At 44.1% G+C, this 18,816-nt stretch overlaps 3 protein-coding genes and 1 pseudogene across 6 annotated transcripts; 3 read left to right on the forward strand and 1 right to left on the reverse strand.

Annotated features, from left to right (window-relative positions):
- Positions 1-18,816, reverse strand: part of LOC124015125 — a 413,427-nt pseudogene that overhangs the window by 5,128 nt on the left and 389,483 nt on the right.
- Positions 596-3,128, forward strand: LOC124015123 (RUN domain-containing protein 3A-like). The gene is made up of 4 exons (XM_046330078.1): positions 596-788; positions 924-1,043; positions 1,478-1,569; positions 1,875-3,128. Exons 1-4 carry the CDS (start codon positions 625-627, stop codon positions 2,015-2,017), a joined length of 519 nt encoding a protein of 172 aa, XP_046186034.1. The 5' UTR covers positions 596-624; the 3' UTR covers positions 2,018-3,128.
- On the forward strand, positions 3,271-8,826 carry LOC124015118 (glycoprotein-N-acetylgalactosamine 3-beta-galactosyltransferase 1-like). Of its 4 annotated transcripts, none has more exons than XM_046330071.1 (5): positions 3,271-3,687; positions 4,757-4,940; positions 5,090-5,378; positions 7,477-7,891; positions 7,999-8,826. In XM_046330071.1, exons 2-5 carry the CDS (start codon positions 4,757-4,759, stop codon positions 8,137-8,139), a joined length of 1,029 nt encoding a protein of 342 aa, XP_046186027.1. In that variant the 5' UTR covers positions 3,271-3,687; the 3' UTR covers positions 8,140-8,826. The 4 variants fall into 4 exon arrangements, with proteins under 4 accessions (XP_046186027.1, XP_046186026.1, XP_046186024.1 ...); XM_046330070.1 differs by having other exon boundaries at positions 3,271-3,655; XM_046330068.1 differs by having other exon boundaries at positions 3,271-3,651.
- LOC124015122 (protein FAM117A-like) lies at positions 10,516-18,516 on the forward strand. The gene is made up of 6 exons (XM_046330077.1): positions 10,516-11,050; positions 14,398-14,543; positions 17,140-17,235; positions 17,484-17,595; positions 18,093-18,200; positions 18,374-18,516. The coding sequence occupies exons 1-5, from the start codon at positions 10,933-10,935 to the stop codon at positions 18,185-18,187; spliced, it is 567 nt and encodes a 188-aa protein (XP_046186033.1). The 5' UTR covers positions 10,516-10,932; the 3' UTR covers positions 18,188-18,200; positions 18,374-18,516.

An 18,816-nucleotide genomic window follows, 5' to 3' on the forward strand; every position in this document is an offset into this window, starting at 1 on the left:
CTTCTTCAATTTAAGAATGATGGAAGCCACTGTGTTTTGGGGGCCTTTAATGCTGCAGACATGTTTTGGTACACTTTCCCAGATCTGTGCCTCGACACAGTCCTGTCTCTGAGCTCTACGGACAATTCCTTCGACCTCATGGATTGGTTTTTGCTCTGCAACGTCAACTGTGGGACCTTTATGTAGACAGGTGTGAGCCTTTCCAAATCATGTCCAATCAATTGAATTTACGACAGGTGGAAACCAATCAAGTTGTAGAAACATCTCAAGGATGATCAATGGAAACAGCATGCATCTGAGCTCAATTTCGAGTTTCATAGTAAAGGGTCTGAATATTTATGTAAATAAGGTATTCCAGTTTTTAAGATTGCCTACATTTTCTAAAATGTGTCATTATGGTGTATTGTGTGTAGATTGATGAGGAATTTATTTGATTTGAACCATTTTAGAATAAGGCTGTAACGTAACAAAATGTGGAAAAAGTCAAGGGGTCTGAATACTTTCCGAAGGCACTGTATATAGAGTAATAATTATGTACTTTTGGGGTATGCAGAACACAGTCTATCTGTGTGCACTCCAGTCCTATCTTCTAACTGTGTGTCTGCGTCTGGGTCTGTGTCTGTGATGCAGGGCTACCTGGAGGAGCTGGTGCGTCTGCGGGAGTCCCAGCTGAAGAACGTGGAGACGGAGAACAAGAAGCTGAGTGTCAGGCTGGAGGAGCTCAGAGTCCAGAGCCTGCAGGAGAAGAAGGAGCTGGAGTCCATCGTACTGGAGCTGCAGGCACAACTGTGAGAGCAGTATACAAATGCACACACACTGCTATACATGATGGAGACACATAAAACATCATAAACAGACACACACATGCAGTACATCACATATCAGATGGTGTTAAGAGTTAATCACAAGCGTGTTCCTTCCAGCACTGCCCTCATCCCCTGTGATTCCTCCCACCTGACTAAGGATCTGTCCATCCCTCTGGTCAACCAGTGGCCCTCCATACGAGGCTACAACAACCAGGGGGACGTCAAGCTCTTCCGCAGGTATATCTACTGAATGAGTGTGTGTATATGTGTGATTTTGTGATACTGTACATTTAAAGCTGCAATATGTAACTTTTTGTGCGACTCAAACAAATTCACATAGAAATGGGTGATATAGACATGTCATTTTCATTGAAAGGAAGTGTATATCTGTTCAATGTGTGGTATTTATATGCTTCCCGTTCTTAAGTTTAATTTTTGCATCTTTTACTTTCGGTTTTGTACAGCATCTTCAAACAGCGTGTTTTGGTTATGTAAAATATATTTCACAGCGGTTTGGATGGTACAATGATTCTCTACACTACACTTACTTGTTTTGTCACATAAACTAAAATTAGGCTAACTATTATAATTTTAGCAAACAGGAAATGTCGAAGCGATTTCTACACAGATGTTATTGTAACAGTATTTCATGATGTCACTCATCCCTTCAGGAGAAGCTTCCACAGTTTGGAGCAGCTCTCAGCTGACGTCAGTCTGAACTCTGATTCCCAGAAGACCGATGGGCAACAGAACGGAGATACAGGTCGGTGCTCAACAGATAAATGTACATTATACAAACACATTTGTAGACACACAGCAATGCATACTGATGCTGCAGAAATATGTGAACCGAGTCACCCACTGTCATACATGCATCAACACAAGACCACACAGAAACAGAAACCCACTTAGAAGAATGCATCCACATGTCCTCACAAGCGCACATACAAAGGCATGTTTGAACAGTGTCTATGGTGTATTTTATGTGGGTGTTTAAGTTATGCTGGTAGCCAACGTGTGCTTTAGGGACAGAGTTTTATTGTGTTTTGTCTATTCTCTCCTCTGTAGGAAAAGACTACACCCCTTCTATGCTGGGTCTCTGTGGCTCTCTGGCCTCTCTCCCCAGCTGCAAGTCCATGTCCAGCCTCAAGTCCAGTGAGTGTCTGGTCAACATCAGCATGGAACCCAGCCCTGCACTCTCCCCCAGCTAGGGGGCGCCATGCCAACAGAGCTATGTCTGCCCAGCGCAAAGCCAACAACCAACCAACCCCAACCGCCTGCCTGAACCTGGAGACACTCAATAGATCATGAACATCTACCTACCTACTGTCACTATTAACACAGTTACCAACAAAACCCTTTTTCAACCAAACCCTTCTCCAACCAACTCCACTCAACCCACTGCTTCATATCTGCAAAGATTAGAGGGGGAAAAGCTCTTCAATATTTCTGGATTTTTGTGTGGATTAAATTAAAGTTATAATGAAACTAAAAGGATCCTAGTTCGTCTGTGCCCCTCCTCACCCACACCCTCCCTCCTCACCCACACCCTCCCTCCTCACCCACACCCTCTCTCATATCCTCACACTGTCCATCCTGCTCTTTCACTGTTGTGTGTGTGAATTCCTATGTCAAAATGTTGGCCTGTATTTAATGCCTTTTGGACTCATCTAACTAGCGTAATTCAAAGATACAAAACTATCCAAAAGCATATTTATTTATCTATTTAAATTCTCCTCCTCTAGATCTCCTTATCCAAGTCTTTCTCTGCACCTGACACATCTGGTCATTGTACTGTCTGTGTGTCAGTCTGTCCCAGCCCTGCCTCAGCCTATACTATCCTCTTGCCTGCCTGTCAAAATGACAGACAAACTGGAATGATGCATTTGCGATTAAGTCAGAACACTTGGAGGAGAAGGATGAACTGAATTCTAACAAAAACATCAGCTATTCTTAGGTATTTGTGAGTGGCTGCAGGTTGAGTGTTGCTAACATAGTGGCTAGATGTGTATTTGATGCATGTGTCTGAATGATATTGGCATTGTTCCTCCATTGTACTGGGTTTTGGATGGCCTGAATCTCCAGATCACTGACCTGTTTGAGTAATCAGACATTACTGTTTCAGTATGTGTTCATGTGTGCAGCAATTGGTTACGTCTGTCTATCAACAGTTTTGTTGTCACTTTGCTTTTTATATTTTGTTGATGAATCTGATTTTATAAATCAAGTGTTCTGTTATTTTTACACATGCATATTTGGTTATTTTTGTTCAATGACCAATGCTATTAGTTGCAATAAACTGCCTTATTTTTGTTATGTCAATCCCTTTTCAGTGAGTAATTTTTTCTCTGCAAGGGGCGTAAATGTTATTAAAGTATGTTTACCCTGAACTACTCCACTGGTTTCAACAGTATACATCTGTAATACTCATGTTGATTTTCTACTAACAAAAGGATTCCATTTAAGCAGCCCTTGATTAGTTGAGACAAGTATGTTAGTAAGCTATTGGACCAGGAAAAAAGTAACTGATTTCAGTACATTGTGCTGCACACCTGCAGGATGTGATTAAATGCACAGAAGTAGAATGGACAAATCATTGTCTTGAATGTGGATACCTTTCTATTCAATATATTTCTATGCATTTAATCCTGTACGAAAGGTGAAATCCAGATTGATAATTTTTGATAAACTGGGCCCAGGATTGTGTCCAAGGTGCTCCATGGCACCATCTAGTGGTCCATTTACTGTGTCCCCAAATCAATCAATTGGTGGGCAGTGCGTCTGCAGGGGTGGTGTCCAATTAACCGTCACATCAGGTCATTGTTCTGTTTCTGGAAGGCAGAGGGTTGGTATGTTTGATAGAACTTTGTAAAAACCAAATGTAAGATTTATGATTGATTTGTAGGTCTATGCATGTTGGTAATGGGACATTTAGATCACTAAATTCACATTTTAGTTTAGAGTGATTAACACTGCTTAGCATAATTCTATTTTCCCTTTCTGTAACACACATGACGTCCAGTGTTTGTGACACTCAAGGTGTGGGTTGATGGTCACTAGACTTATGTTCTGGATTAATCTCCTATCTGTTGATAGTGGGTGATGCCAGACGATGTACAAGGACACACGTATTATTCACTGTAGTATTGTATTTATGACACTGTGACTCTGTAGCAGCTGACCAAGTCACTGCCTTCTGTTTTGACAAACCACAAGCTTCTTGGGCTGGTGTTTCCATAGTTGAATAAATCAGACTTTTATACCAATTCTTGGTATATAGTCTGAAGCAAAGCACTGCAGAATTGTGGTAATGTTCCTTACAAGCCAGAATGTTGAATAAAGTTACATTTGAACTTACTCTATTGGTTGTCTGTGCAGTTGGTCCTTCAGCTGTTGGAAATTTGAGAGAAAATATCCATTGGAAAGTATTGTTTACCCAGCTTTTTAGCGCACCGGTACTGAAGTAGACATTTCTAGCACTTGGCACAAAACCATGTAAACACCTTGTATTATGTGTGCATGTACTTCCATCTTGTGTGTTCAGCCATGAGCAAACACATCTTGATTGCCACACACAGAGCCATGTTTTGAAGTCTGTTTAATACTTTCCTGTGGATATTCTGTCATATTCTGACTAGCTGAACGACCAACACCCAGGACAATCATCAGAGTACGTTCCAGTAATTGTATTCAACATTCTTGACAGACGAGGGACGTTTAGTTTTGCCTACACAATTGAAGGTCCACGTTTATGACAATAACATTTGGTGCTGTCTGATTAGTATATAAGGGCCAGTCTCCAAGATGTCTGTTAGACATTTTCTGTGCTGGATGTGTCTCCTTGTTGCAACTTATTATAAACCAGATTGGTTTTTAATTGACTTAGTCTGCGAATGCACTTTTTTGTCAACCTAGACATTACTTTTACAATATGATTTTGTCTTGTGCAGATGATTATGTCGAAGTCCCCTTCAAAGCCTTCCAGGCTCTTGGATTTTATGTTCTGTGCTGGCTTTGTGTTGGGGTTCTGTCTCTGTTTCATGGCCATTGCTTACTACAAAGCATATCAGATCTCTCAGGAGACAGTGCCCTTGTCCTCACGGACCAGCAGCCTCTTGGGTGAGCTTCCTTCAGGTAAATTGGAGCTACAGTATTTTTTTTACACCTCTCTGAATATCTCCAATACACTCAGCCACATGATCCTCTCTCTCTCTCTCTCTCTCTCTCTCTCTCTCTCTCTCTCTCTCTCTCTCTCTCTCTCTCTCTCTCTCTCTCTCTCTCAGTGCACCACTCTGCTGTTGCCACTAATGCCTCAGTCCTCTCACCTTTGCCCCCCTCCCCCACCCGCTCTTCGGGTCGACTGCTCTGCTGGGTGTTGACCTCACCCCAGACTCTGTGGATCAGAGCTAAACACATAGTGAACACCTGGGGGCCTCGCTGTGACACACTGCTCTTCATGAGCTCTAAGCCGGACCTCCTGTTCCCTGGGACCGTGCTGGCTCTGGCAACAGAGGAGGGACGGGCCAACCTGTACAATAAGACCATGGCCGCTTTCAACTTACTGCATGACGGGTAATGCTCCCACAACACCAGTATGTTCTCCGAATCTCTCTCACATTGATGGAGGACATGGTTCTGGTGGTCTAGAATCCATGTGATATAGGAGATCTACAGTGCATTTGGAAAGTATTCAGACCCCTTCAATTTTTCCACATTTTGTTCTGTTACAGATGTATTCTAAAATTTATCAAATTAAATATACACACAATATCCTATAATGACAAAGTGAAAACAGGTTTATAGAAATGTTTGCAAATACCTTAAACTGAAACACCTTATTTACATAAGTATTCAGACCCTTTGCTATGAGACTTGAAATTGAGCTCAGGTCTATTCTGTTCCCATTGATTATCCTTGAGATGTTTCTTCAACTTGATTGGAGTCCACCTGTGGTAAATTAAATTGATTGGACATGATTTGGAAAGGCACACACCTGTCTATATAAGGTCCCACAGTTGACAGTGCATGTCAGAGCAAAACCAAGCTATGAGCTTGTAGGAATTGTCCGAAGAGCTCTGAGATAGGATTGTGTCGAGGCACAGATCTGGGAAAGGGTCACAACATTTCTGCAGCATTGAAGTTCCTCAAGAACACAGTGGCCTCCATCTTTATTAAATTGAAGAAGTTTGTAACCACCAAGACTCTCACTAGAGCTAGCCGCCTGGCCAAACTGAGCAATCGGGGGTGACCAAGAACCCGATGGTCACTCTGACAGAGCTCCAGAGTTCCTCTGTGGAGATGGGAGAATCTTCCAGAAGGACAACCATCTCTGCAGCACTCCAACAATCAGTTATTTATGGTAGTGGCCAGACGGAAGCCACTCCTCAGTAAAAGACACATGACAGCCCGTTGAAGTTTGCCAAAAGACACCTAAAGGACTCTCGGACCATGAGAAATAAGATTCCCTGGTCTGATGAAATCAAGATTGAACTCTTTGTCCTGAATGCCAAGCGTCACGTCTGATGGAAGCATCATGTTGTGGGGATTTTTTTCAGTGGCAGGGACAGGGAGACTAGGCATTATCGAGGGAAAGGAAAGATGAATGGAGCAAAGTACAGAGATATCCTTGATGAAAACCTGCTCCAGAGCGCTCAGGACCTCAGACTGGGATGAAGGTTCACCTTCCAACAGGACAAAGACCCTGAGCACGCAGCTAAGGCAATGCAGGAGTGGCTTCGGGACAAGTCTCAATGTTCTTAAGTGGCCCAGCCAGATCCCGGGCTTTAACCTGATCGAACATGAATATAGCTGTGCAGCGAAGCTCCTCATCCAACCTGACAGAACTTGAGAGGATCTGCAGAGAGGAATGTGAGATACTCACCAAATACATGTGTGCCAAGCTTGTAGCATCATACCCAATAAGACTCGAGGCTGTAATTGCTGCCAAAGGTGCTTCAACAAAGGGTCTGAATACTTATGCAAATGTAATATTACAGTTTCTATTTTGGACATTTGCAAGAATGTATAAAAAACTGTTTTTGTTTTGTGATGGAGTATTGTGTGTAGATTGATTTAGAAAATAAAGAATTTTATCAATTTTAGAATAAGACTGGAATGTAAGAAAAAGTGAAGGGGTCTGAATACTTACCAAATGTATGTAGTGCAATGTGGATGGATGGGCTGATGACAGACTGTCAGTCAGGTGACCTATGTAAAGATGCACTTTTTTTGGTCACCCATCTACATACAATGTCCTATAAATTTGCAAGCATTTCTAAAAACATTATCTCGTTTACATGAGTATTCACACACCGGAGTCAATACATGTTAGAATCATATTTGGCAGTGATTACAGCTGTGAGTGTTTCTGGGTAAGTCTCTAAGAACTTTGTACACCTGGATGGTACAATATTTATACATTTATTCTTTTTAAAGATCTTTGAGTTTTGTTGATCATTGCTAGACAGCCATTATGAAGTCTTGTCATAGATTTCTAAAAAATAATTCCACTTTGACTTTATGGGGTTAATCCAGTTTAAATTCAGGCTGTAACACAACAAAATGTAAGAAAGGTCAAGGGGTGAGGAATGTGTTATGAAAGCACTATTTGTATGTGCTGGTGAAGGAGACAAACTCTGTCTTTGACCCTCCTCTTTCCCTCCATTTCCAGTTACCTAGACAAGGCTGACTGGTTCCTCAAAGCTGATGATGACACCTATGTAATTGTGGAAAACTTGCGTCTGCTCCTGTCTCGGTTCAGCCCAGACAAGCCTGTGTATCTGGGCAGACGTTTTCGCCGCTTTGTCCATCAAGGCTACATGAGTGGTGGTGCTGGCTATGTACTGAGCCGCGAGTCTGTGAGACGCTACGTCAGGGCCCTGCACCATGGAACCTGCACCCAGTCCACCTCTGCAGAGGACCTACTACTGGGCTTCTGCCTCCAGAAGCTGGGAGTCCCGGCAGGGGACTCTAGAGACCACCAACACAGGGAAACCTTCCACCCCCTGTGGCTGGGTAGACTTCTCTGTACCGAAGATATACTGCCCAAATGGTTCCACCAGTACAACTATTACCCTTCCAAAGTGGTAAGTAGGTCTTCACTCTCAGTAGAACACATATCAAATGACCTCCCTTCAGTGCCATTGAGCTTCCTGCTCATCTGTTTTTTTTCCTTTCTTTCTCCCTCTGTCAGGGTCCAGACTGTTGCTCCAATTCATCTGTATCCTTCCATTACGTTGAGCCAGTCAGAATGTACATGCTAGATTACTTCCTGTACCATCTCAGTCCAGTGGGGGGCCACAACCCAAAGCTGGGTGAGACCAGAGAGGAATAAGCAGAGATCCCTTTCTATGGATTTGACAGTGACATCCCTGATAATAAATAATAATATACATGCTCACACCGTAATTAATGATGTCATTCTCTTGTAGAGTTGTCTTGCAAACATTAAAACCAATGTTGTTACTAAAGTCTTTGAAAAGGTCCATGCTAGTTTAAACCAATTCATCATGATCTCGTCTGGATATTTGCCTAGTTACAGTATGTATTCATAAATTGAGTCTGTCATTAGTCATAGAGATCCTATTAAATACTATTCTAATTCCTAATTATATGGTTAAAATGCTGTCTTCCAGTGACATACTATGTTAGCTGAGGTTCCATATTGGTGGGTGCGATTTAATAAATCAATAATAATTTTAACCTCAACCCGGGTAGTTTGAACTGTATAAGAGGCCCCTTGGAGCAGATCACTGAAGCGTTACTGGCCATTTGATTTGTTTTCTTCTCCAACGCAGGTCTGTTGCATCATATTGTTTCAGAATATATGATAAGAGCTCTGATTTTCAATGTCTTACTTCAGCAGCATCAGCTAACATCATTTGGTAGATCTATGGGCAAGTTGCAAGATCTGAACAGAACTCAACATCCTGGCTTGTATATTGGCCTTTGTAACACTCAAGTTGATCCAATATTGACAATGTCTTGATAAATGATATACTAAACAAAAGTATAGACGCAACATGTAAAGTGTCGGTCCCATGTTTCATTAGCTGAAATTAAAGATCCCAGCCATTTTCCATATGCACAAAAAGCTTCTCTCAAATGTTGTGCACAAATGTGTTTACGTCCCTGTTAGTGAATTTCTAATTTTCCAAGATATGCCACACCTGTCAGGTGGATGATTATCAAGAAGCTTATTAAACAACATGATCATTATACAGGTGCACCTTGTGCTGGGGACAATAAAATGACATTCTAAAATGTGCAGTTTTGTCGCACAATGCAATGCCACAGATGTCTCCAGTTTTGAGGGAGCGTGCAGTTGCCATGCGTACTGCAGGAATGTCCACCAGAACTGTGCCAGATAATTTAATGTTAACTTTACTATTATCCACCTCGACGTGGTCTTAGAGAATTTAGCAGTATGTCCAACCAGGCTTCACAACCACAGACTACGTGTAACCACACCAACCCAGGACCTCCACATTTGACTTCTTCACCTGCGGACTCATCTTAGACCAACCAACTGGACAGTTGATGAAACTGGATTTGCCCAACCGAAGAATTTTTGCTCAAACTGTCAGAAACCATCTCTGGAAGTTCATCTGCGTGCTCGTCGTCCACACTAGGGTCTTGACCTGACTGCAGTTCGGTTTCGTAACCGACTTCAATGGATAAATGCTCACTTTCATGGCCACTGGCACACTGGAGAAGTGTGCTCTTTATGGATGAATCCCAGTTTCAACTGTACCGTGCAGACGGCGTGTATGGTGTTGTGTGGGTGAACGGTTTGCTGATGTCTTTGTTGTGAACAGAGTACCCCATGGTGGGGTTATGGTATGGGAAGGCATAAGCTCAGGACAACGAACACATTTGCATTTTATCAATGACAATTTGAACGCACAGAGATACTGTGATGAGATCCTGAGGCCCATTGTTGTGCCGTTCATCTGCTGCCACCACCTCATACTTCATCATGATAATGCATGGCCCTATGTCGCAAGGATCTGCAAGCTGGAAGCTGAAACTGTCTCAGTTCTTGCATGGCCTGCATACTCACCAGACATGTCACCCATTGAGCATGTTTGGTATGCTCTGGATCGACATATACAGCCGTGTGTTCCAGTTCCAGCCAATATCCATAAACTTATCCACAGCCATTGAAGAGGAGTAGGGTAACAGGCCTGATCAATTATATGTGACGGAGATGTGTCACTCTGTGTGAGGGAAATGGTCACACCAGATATTGACAGGTTTTCTGATCCACACCCCCCTTTTTTTTAAAGGTATCTGTGAACAACAAATGCATATCTGTATTCCCAGTCATGCGAAATCAATAGATTAGGGCCTAATTAATTTGTTTCAATTGACTGATTTCCTTATATGAATGAACAAATTAAAATCTTTGAAATTGTTGCATGTTGCTTTTATATTTTTTAAATCCGTGTTGATAAGGAGTTTAATCCATAATGTTCGAACATTAAAGAGGAATGTGTGCGAATGTATTGTGGGGGCAAAGGCATAGGAGTGGGGGGGGGGGGGGCCTGGTGTACACTGCTGGTTTGAGATTTAATCAACTAGGAGGGAACATTATGACTTTCGAGGGCAGACCCTTAATAGATAGATAGCGTTTTTGACCAATAAAAGGGAAGTCGTATCTTTCAGTACCCAACCAGATCAAGGATGTGTCATTCGCCTCGCCTACTTGTAAGTAAATTGGACACGAGAATTTAGCTAGTTGAGCTGTTGTCAGTTTCAGACAAGATTTGGCAATATTTTGTCAACTGTGTAGCCTGATAGTTTACATAAAGTAAAGTTATAATAGCCAACGGTGGATGATCAGGTTGGGCATTTAATAGTTTTATTGTGAACTGAATGCAGGGCTAATATTTTAATGTATTTATTTTAGTTCGAGAGAAAAGTTGGAGGAAATCATGGTCATCACAAAAGAAGGCTGGCTGCTAGCAAGAAGCTAACCATGTTAGATACTTATCATAAATATTGAAATAGTGGCTAATTTAAACTGAAGAAGAGGTAGCTAAAACTACTGATTGATCTTTGATACGGTTGCCTGTTGAAGTCGAAGTGTTTTCGGCCCCTTCATTTTGCACGCGGGGGGCGGGGGATGTCGTTCAGAAGTGAAGCGGCTCGTGGGGGCACCCCTTGTTTACAACCACTTCGAGCCACTGTCCCATTCCAGCTTCACAACAAAGCACAACCGCGCTGCAAAGATTCCAAGACTGGTAAATAAAAATTATAATTTTGGTGCCAAATAATGTCACTTGCCAAATATTACACTATGGTGGGAATGTCGCTAGAGTTTGCATTTGTATTGCTGTCTATCACTAGTCTAACGGGTATGTGGGCTATCTGTAATGATGAACTGTTATAGTGCTTCTACACCTGCATTGCTTGCTGTTTGGGGTTTTAGGCTGGGTTTCTGTTCAGCACTTTGAGATATCAGCTGATGTACGAAGGGCTATATAAATAAATTTGATTTGAAATTTGATTTATAGTATCTTACTGCTTAGCTACATGGGTCTATTTTTCGTGCAGTAGCCTCTGGCCTCAATTTTTCTATGGTGTGGGTCTCTGTAGGACCCTATAAAATGAAGTGTTATAAAAACAGAAATGTGCTACTTAATTTGAAAATGTAATGTTTTTTCCAATTCATTATTACATCACATAACTGGAACATCATAAATAGTTCTGTCAGTTACATCCATGCTTTTAAAAAATTACATCACAAATGATTGGAATGGCATCATAAAGAGTTCTCAGTAAAAGGAACACCTTTGTGAGAATGCTATTCATTGACTACAGCTCAGCGTTCAATATCGTAGTGCCCTCAAAGCTCATCAATAAGCTAAGTACCCTGGGACTAAACACCTCCTTTTGCAACTGGATCCTGGACTTCCTGACGGGCCACCACTAGGTGGTAAGGGTAGGTAACAACACATCCGCCACGCTGATCCTCAGCACAGGGTCCCCTCAGGGGTGTGTGCTCAGTCCACTCCTGTACTCCCTGTTCACTCATGACTGCATGACCAGGCACGACTCCAACACCACCATTACATTTGCCGATGACACAACAATGGTAGGCCTGATCACTGACAATGACGAGACAGCCTATAGGGAGGAGGTCAGAGACCTGGCTGTGTGATGCCAGGACAACAACCTCTCAACGTGGTAAAGACAAAGGAGATGATTGTGGACTACAGGAAAAAGAGGACCGAGCACGCCCCCCGTTCTCATCAACGGGGCTGCAGTGGAGCATGTTGAGAGCTTCAAGTTCCTTGCTGTCCACATCACTAACAAGCTAACATGGTCCAAGCACACCAAGACCGTTGTGAAGAGGGCACAGCAAGATCTATTCCACCTCAGGAGACATGGGTCCTCAGATCCTCAAAAGGTTCTACAGCTGCACCATCGAGAGCATCCTGGTTGCATCACTGCCTGGTATGGCAACTGCTCGGCCTCCGACCGCAAGGCACTAGTAGTAGTGCGAACGGCCCAGTACATCACCGGGGCCAAGCTTCCTGCCATCCAGGACCTCTATACCAGGCGGTGTCAGAGGAAGACTCCAGCCAGCCTAGTCATAGCCTGTTCTCTCTGCTACCGCACGGTAAGCGGTACCGGAGCGGCAAGTCTTGGTCCATGAGGCTTCTAAACAGCTTAAACCCCCAAGCCATGAGACTGCTGAACATCTAATCAATTGGCTACCCAGACTATTTGCACCCCCCCCCCTTACGCCACTGCTACTCTCTGTTGTTATCATCTATGCAAAGTCACTTTATTAACTATACCTACATGTCCATATGACCTTGACTAACTGGCACACCCGGAAATTGACTCTGTACCTGTACCCCCTTGTATATCGTCTCGCTATTGTTATTTTACTGCTGCTCTTTAATTACTTGTTACTTTTATTTATTATTCATATTTTTTTTAACTGCATTGTTGATTATGGACTTGTAAGTAAGCATTTCACTGTGAGGTCTACACCTGTTGTATTCGGCTCATGTGACTAATGCGATTTGATTAACCACGTTTCCATCCAGAGTATTAATGCGACTAAAGTGGTACCATATAAAAAATAAGTCACTACAAGTAGTTTCGGTACAATTTTATAAATGCCGACAGTTTATTTGTTTGTTTGAAATGGTGGGATCTTTTTGTGTCAGTAAAATGTATTATGTGAGAATTACTAGTGGAAATGCCTTTATTAGCAAATATTGATATAATAACTGCAGTGGAGGCTGGTGGGAGGTGCTATAGGAGGGGCTCATTGCAAAGACTGGAATGGTATAAATGGAACAGTATCGAACACATCAAATATAAGGAAACCACATGTATGACTCCATTAATTCCGTTACAGCCTTTACAATGAGCCCATCCTCCTATAGCTCCTCCCACCAGCCTCCACTGAATAACCATCATATTGAAGTGAACTTGGAGTCGAGATGATATGGTGTGTGTGGTCCTCTCATTATTACTGGGAGAAACCATGCAGTTTATTAGGCTACAGATGAAATTAGTTATCAACTTCACAGGGTGACGAAAGTGCATGGTGATCTTGATGCTCCATTCCAATAGATAGAGGGTATTGTTCTGGTGACATGATTGATGCTTGACTGCCGTTTTGACAAATACAAATATTCTCGCTCTTATCCATTTTAATCTCATCGTGTAGACCACTCTACACACACTGTATCTTTGAGCTGTTTGGTAGAGCCAGAGTAAGCACATTTTCTATTTAACGTGTCAGTTTTGGTGACAACTATCAAACATCACACAGCTTTAGTATACGCTACATATCGTGATTATTTTAATCAGTGAAATGGCCTTGATAAATGGTCAGTGTTAATATTTTTATTGCCCCAGCTCTAATTGATCCTGAACTCTCTGAAGGTGTTTTAAGAGTGTAATTGAATTACACTACCAACCTCTGTACCCTCTCATGTGCCAATGTCAATAGAGGTTTTAAGGGACCATTGTTTTGTGGCCTGTAATTCCACAGTGTGTTTCAACAGTACACTGTAATGATGCACCAGTAACTCGAGTGCTTGTTCTGTGGTGTTTATTTCTACATCCTGTCTGCCCTGGGAAGTGGGGTGGAGGGAAGTGGTATGAGTTGGGGAATAGGTTTCAGGAGTAGAATCTTTGCCAGTCTTGTGCAACATATCTTTGGAGGGCTTTGCTGTAGGCTCAGTGGCTTGGCTCACACCTGCCAGAGATGACTTACAAAGAGCTGCCAATACACACCTACTTGTACTACGAGCTCACCGAGCCCTACGAGGGGAGGTGGGGGCCGGGGGAGGCCATTTTATGAACTCCTGCTGGTGCTAAAGTAGTTTTGAGCCTCCTTTTATGATGTGACTATTTGTTCCAACTATGTTGCACCGGTAGGCTGAGCATTGAGTTTGTCAAACCAATATGCTGTCAAACGGGCACCGTCACACAAAACAGCCCTCCATACAAGATTAGCATCGGTCTTCTGTTACAAATATTGACCTCATCTCACACACACAGTATAAAGCAGAAACATTTCATATCAGTAAATGTGATGTCTTTTGGCTGTTTCCTTCAGGCGACAGGAGCAAGTCTCGCCCCCCAAAGCCGACCATTCGTCGCACCCTGTCTCTGGATACAATTGTTGGACCATATCTGCAGGGCCGGTGGCCCAAGGAGGCAGAGAGCCAAGGAGTCACCTGTGTCAATGACAAGGCCACACAGGTAAACTCACCGGACTCAGTCACAGCCCAAATGTGAATTTAACATTAACAGCCATTAACTCATATAGATCTGAAACCGAGAGGAATATACTATTGTCAAGCATGTATTGATATTGCTTAAAAGCCATTTGTAGGGCCTCCTACAAATCACCCTACAAATGGCTTTTGTGGTCTAGGGCACTGCATCGCAGTGCTAGCTGTGCCACTAGAGACTCTGGGTTCTCGCCCAGGCTCTGTCGCAGCCGGCCGCGACTGGGAGGTCCGTGGGGCGATGCACAATTGGCCTAGCATCGTCCGGGTTAGGGAGGGTTTGGCCGGTAGGGATATCCTTGTCTCATCGTGCACTAGCGACTCTTGTGGTGGGCCGGGTGCAGTGCACACTAACCAGGTTGCCAGGTGCACAGTGTTTCCTCTGACACATTGGTGCGGCTGGCTTCCGGGTTGGATGTGCGCTTTGATAAGTAGCAGTGCGGCTTGGTTGGGTTGTGTTTCGGACGACGCATGGCTTTCGACCTTCGTCTCTGCCGAGCGCATACAGGAGTTGTAGCGATGAGACAAGATAGTAACTACTAACAATTGGATACCGGGAGAAAAGGGGGTAAAAAACACAACCATTTGTAGCTCCCCATTCAATTTGTCACCGTTGTTGCTTATAATGGCCAGACTTCTAGTCTATGAAAATGTGTGTTATGAACACTGTTCTCCTATTCTGTAATATAAAGACCAAGTGAGGCTATCTGAGGCTGGTGCTGCAGGTGTCTAGCAGTTCCATTATGAAGCTGAGGAGCAGTGGAAGGCAGCCAACTGGATATAGTTGTTTTGTTCTCTTCATCCTCTGTCTCTTCAACCTCACCCTACCCCACCCCCCCCCTGCACTGTATCCACCCCCCCCATCTGGTGCACAAAGCCTGTGCTAACCTAACCACACTCCACCACGGTGCCCTCAATCTTGACACAGTTTATACTGAACAACCCCCCTGCCCTCTATTGTACAGAACAGACCCCTCTCGACCTCATTATACAGCCCCCCCCCCCCCTGCTTTATTTAAGATGATATAACTGTCTCCTATTGTCTGCCATTATTTCCTTTCTGCAGTAATGAAACTGTCACATTTTCCCATACAACCAGCTTCTTGTGGATTTGGGGAGTTCATCTGCCACAAACACACAAACTAAAGAGATACCCAATCTAAACAATTTGTAGTAACCGGTTCAAAACCCCTTTGTAATATTTAAAAGTAAATCTACATCAAATAAAACACGAGGCTGAACTGGCATTCAAAGCGTAAGACACCCAGAACATTCCATCACCTTTTGACTGGATCTTTTTATAGCCCTGTGTCCCGTGATCTCTCCGGTCATGTTTAGTGCAAAGGGGCGGGGGGGAGCAGTAACACTACACTGACAGGGTTGGGTAACTGACTGTCCCTCCATGACACATTTAGCCACAATGTCTGACCACTGCTCCACCATTTTGGGCGGAAGATGGCGTCAAGGTTTTTTGTCATTTATAGGGTGGGACCGACTCTGTTACACTACTGTGCGTCATGACATCAGTGTGGAACTCTGAGATGACTGAGAGCTCTAGGAGACTAGACCCAGAGAGAAGACTGCATTTTGGGGAAACGTGACCTGGAGAGGAACCTGCATTTGGAGGAGAGGAGGCCCAGAGAAAATAGCTAAGTTAGGGGAGGCAGAACAGGAAAAAACAAATTGATATTGAGGTGAAATTGGCCATCAACAAGAGGATCCTGTCCAGGCTGTGTGTGAAGCTGGAGTGTGGAGACGAGGGAGGGCAACTCAGCAGATAGATCGCCACACACCCACATCCTCCCGTCTGCCAGCAACGCTCACCCCAGGGCTCGTGGGCATTAGAGGAGTGGGGCCTATGTCGGTAGGAACTCTCCACTGTCCTCTATTCTTCCTCCTCCTCTTGCATGTGAAGACATGGAGCTCAGTTGTGATGAATGAAGGAGGGACAGCACAGGATGTCACCATGTTGATTACCCAAACTCGGTGGTGGTCTCCTATTCTGTGTGAATGCAGCTGTCGGTCTACATGTTTTGTGTACTAATGTTAAACTGTGTCTGTGCTGTTGTAGTCTTTATTTTGCTGTAGCTGACATGTGTCACTTGTGTATTTGCATTGCTGTGGTTTTTGTTTTACTCATTTGTAGGGGGTGTTGTCAGCAACAGTAGTTTACTCTTCGCCTGCCTGTCTGCCTCTGCACAGCTGTGTAGCTGGCAGGTGTGCCTGGCAGCTGTAGGGCACCACTTCTGTACTCTAGTCAAATCATGTAGCTCGGGTGATGTTTCACTTCCATAGGTGTCAATTGTACAGTGAGAGAAGAGCAAAACGGGTTCACTGCTCTGTAATGTTCTACTGAAAGGTCAATCTTAGAACTCGTAGATAAAGTTACCAGTTGTCGTTAAATGATCGACAAAAACATAATGCTGTCTGACTCCAATCCGATCTGCAAAGTTTCCACAGCAAAAAACTATTTTCAAGTCAGTTTAGTTTTTCAGAAAGTGTGTGTTGTGTGCAGAGTTGTATAAGCAATGTGGCTGGTTACTATAACAACCCTGCTCCTTCCATAGACTCCCAGCTCCTGGGCAGAGGAGACTCGGGGAAGAAGAAGTGTTGGTGGACACAAACGCTCAGCATCATGGGGCAGCGCTGAACACTTGAGGGATGTGAGTACTTTCTTTGAATGTAAATGTTTACTAAAAAAGGTCCTTAAACCAGGAGCTTGTCAATCAAACATCATTCTCACAATACACCAGTAAATCTCAGAGATGGGACTATTTTTACTCTCCTGTTGTCTGCAGAGACTCGGCCAGTCACACCCCTCTCTCCCTGTTGAATTAGTCCTCCCCTCATTCTTTCCTCTGAAAGACGAGCGTCTCTTCTAAGTCCTTTTCCCTCTATGACTTGGCCTCAGGTGGTTAAGCTCAAGCACCAGCTGCAGAAGCGCTCCCGACATGCCCCTCCCTCTGGGGGATATGAGCGTCCCCACACCCCTACCTGGAGGCCATGTGCCAGGCGCTACACAGGTACGTCCTATACAGCCCTCCCCATAATACTGTGGATTTGATCTGTACTCTGAGCCCGTCATTATTTATACTGCAACTTGTTTACTTAAATTTAAAATGTTATTTTTGATTTTGAATGTCCCCTGGATGACTGTAACGTAAGATCATGTATGCAGACAGTGAGACCCAGGAGGTGTTCAGAGTGTTCACTGACACAGAACACTGATGGTTGGCCTCCTGAGTTTCTCAGGCAGAGTAGAGAGACGTTAGCAACAGGGCCTGAAAAACAGCACTGCTTTTCTTAGGAGCTGGTGTCATCAAGCTGCCTGGTTGCACCATCGCCACGCTATGACAGGAATGCACATTGACAGGAATACACTCATACGCGTAGCTACATGGCCTTTGGTACATACCCTCACACTCAAGCCCCTTTGTGTGGAACAGATCAAATCAGACCATACACACTCCTGTGTTCCATTTTAATGTGACCTTGGTGACCCCCCCCCCCCCCCCCCCAGACAGGGCCCCTGAGCAGGTTGGCCCCTCGGCTGCGACGCAGTGTGGAAGGTCTGAACCTGGAGCTGGAGGGGGTCTTTGTGTCAGAGACACCTGAGGACCAGCACAAGGTGAGCATGTTTAAATACAGCCTATCTCCTTGGGTACCGGCTGGCTTAGATCCATGATCTCAACCCTCTATGGATCCACTGGATCCCTCTAGTGACAGCCAATTAGCTCTTACTTCTCTCCAATGGCCAGTGTCCCATAGCCTCACCGTACCCTCTCCATGTTCCCCTGTTAGATCCTGGATGTCCCAGATGGCCACAGAGCCCCAGTTCCTGCCCAGAGGTGCAGCAGTGGTACCCAGAGTGAACCCTCCCCTGCCTCGTTCGACCCTGCTTTGCTCTCTCCATCTGAGTCTCCCTGTTCCCTGAACCTAGCTCTACTCTCCCCATCTCAGTCTCCCTGCCCAATGGGAGAGCCAGGTGAGTAAATGGATGGTTTGTTAGACTTGAATGATTTAAATACCGTAGTGGACCTTTTTTTAAATCATTTTTTTCCTGCTCTGTGTAGACCCTGTGGACTGTGAGACAGTGTGCCCCTCTCCAGTTGTTCTGGACCCCTCCCTGTTGCAGCCCTCCTCCCCTCGTCCCAACAAGACCTACTCCTTCCAGAGGGAGCCCCCTGAAGGCTGTGAGCGAGTACGCGTAGTGTGTGAAGAGGCTATGTGAGTATTGAAACACA

Source organism: Oncorhynchus gorbuscha, linkage group LG26 (assembly GCF_021184085.1).
Source record: "Oncorhynchus gorbuscha isolate QuinsamMale2020 ecotype Even-year linkage group LG26, OgorEven_v1.0, whole genome shotgun sequence".
In the NCBI taxonomy this organism is placed as follows: domain Eukaryota; kingdom Metazoa; phylum Chordata; class Actinopteri; order Salmoniformes; family Salmonidae; genus Oncorhynchus; species Oncorhynchus gorbuscha.

Bases quoted from the DNA above. Each gene is read 5' to 3' on its own strand.
- LOC124015123 (XM_046330078.1), top strand. From the start codon at position 625: ATGCAGGGCTACCTGGAGGAGCTGGTGCGTCTGCGGGAGTCCCAGCTG. The intron at 789-923 runs GTGAGAGCAGTA...TGTTCCTTCCAG, and splicing joins CTGGAGCTGCAGGCACAACT to CACTGCCCTCATCCCCTGTG. The intron at 1,044-1,477 runs GTATATCTACTG...TCATCCCTTCAG, and splicing joins GACGTCAAGCTCTTCCGCAG to GAGAAGCTTCCACAGTTTGG.
- LOC124015118 (XM_046330068.1), top strand. From the start codon at position 3,412: ATGTGGATACCTTTCTATTCAATATATTTCTATGCATTTAATCCTGTA. The intron at 3,652-4,756 runs GTTGGTATGTTT...TGTCTTGTGCAG, and splicing joins CTGTTTCTGGAAGGCAGAGG to ATGATTATGTCGAAGTCCCC. The intron at 4,941-5,089 runs GTAAATTGGAGC...TCTCTCTCTCAG, and splicing joins CTTGGGTGAGCTTCCTTCAG to TGCACCACTCTGCTGTTGCC.
- LOC124015122 (XM_046330077.1), top strand. From the start codon at position 10,933: ATGTCGTTCAGAAGTGAAGCGGCTCGTGGGGGCACCCCTTGTTTACAA. The intron at 14,544-17,139 runs GTAAACTCACCG...CTCCTTCCATAG, and splicing joins TCAATGACAAGGCCACACAG to ACTCCCAGCTCCTGGGCAGA. The intron at 17,596-18,092 runs GTACGTCCTATA...CCCCCCCCCCAG, and splicing joins ATGTGCCAGGCGCTACACAG to ACAGGGCCCCTGAGCAGGTT.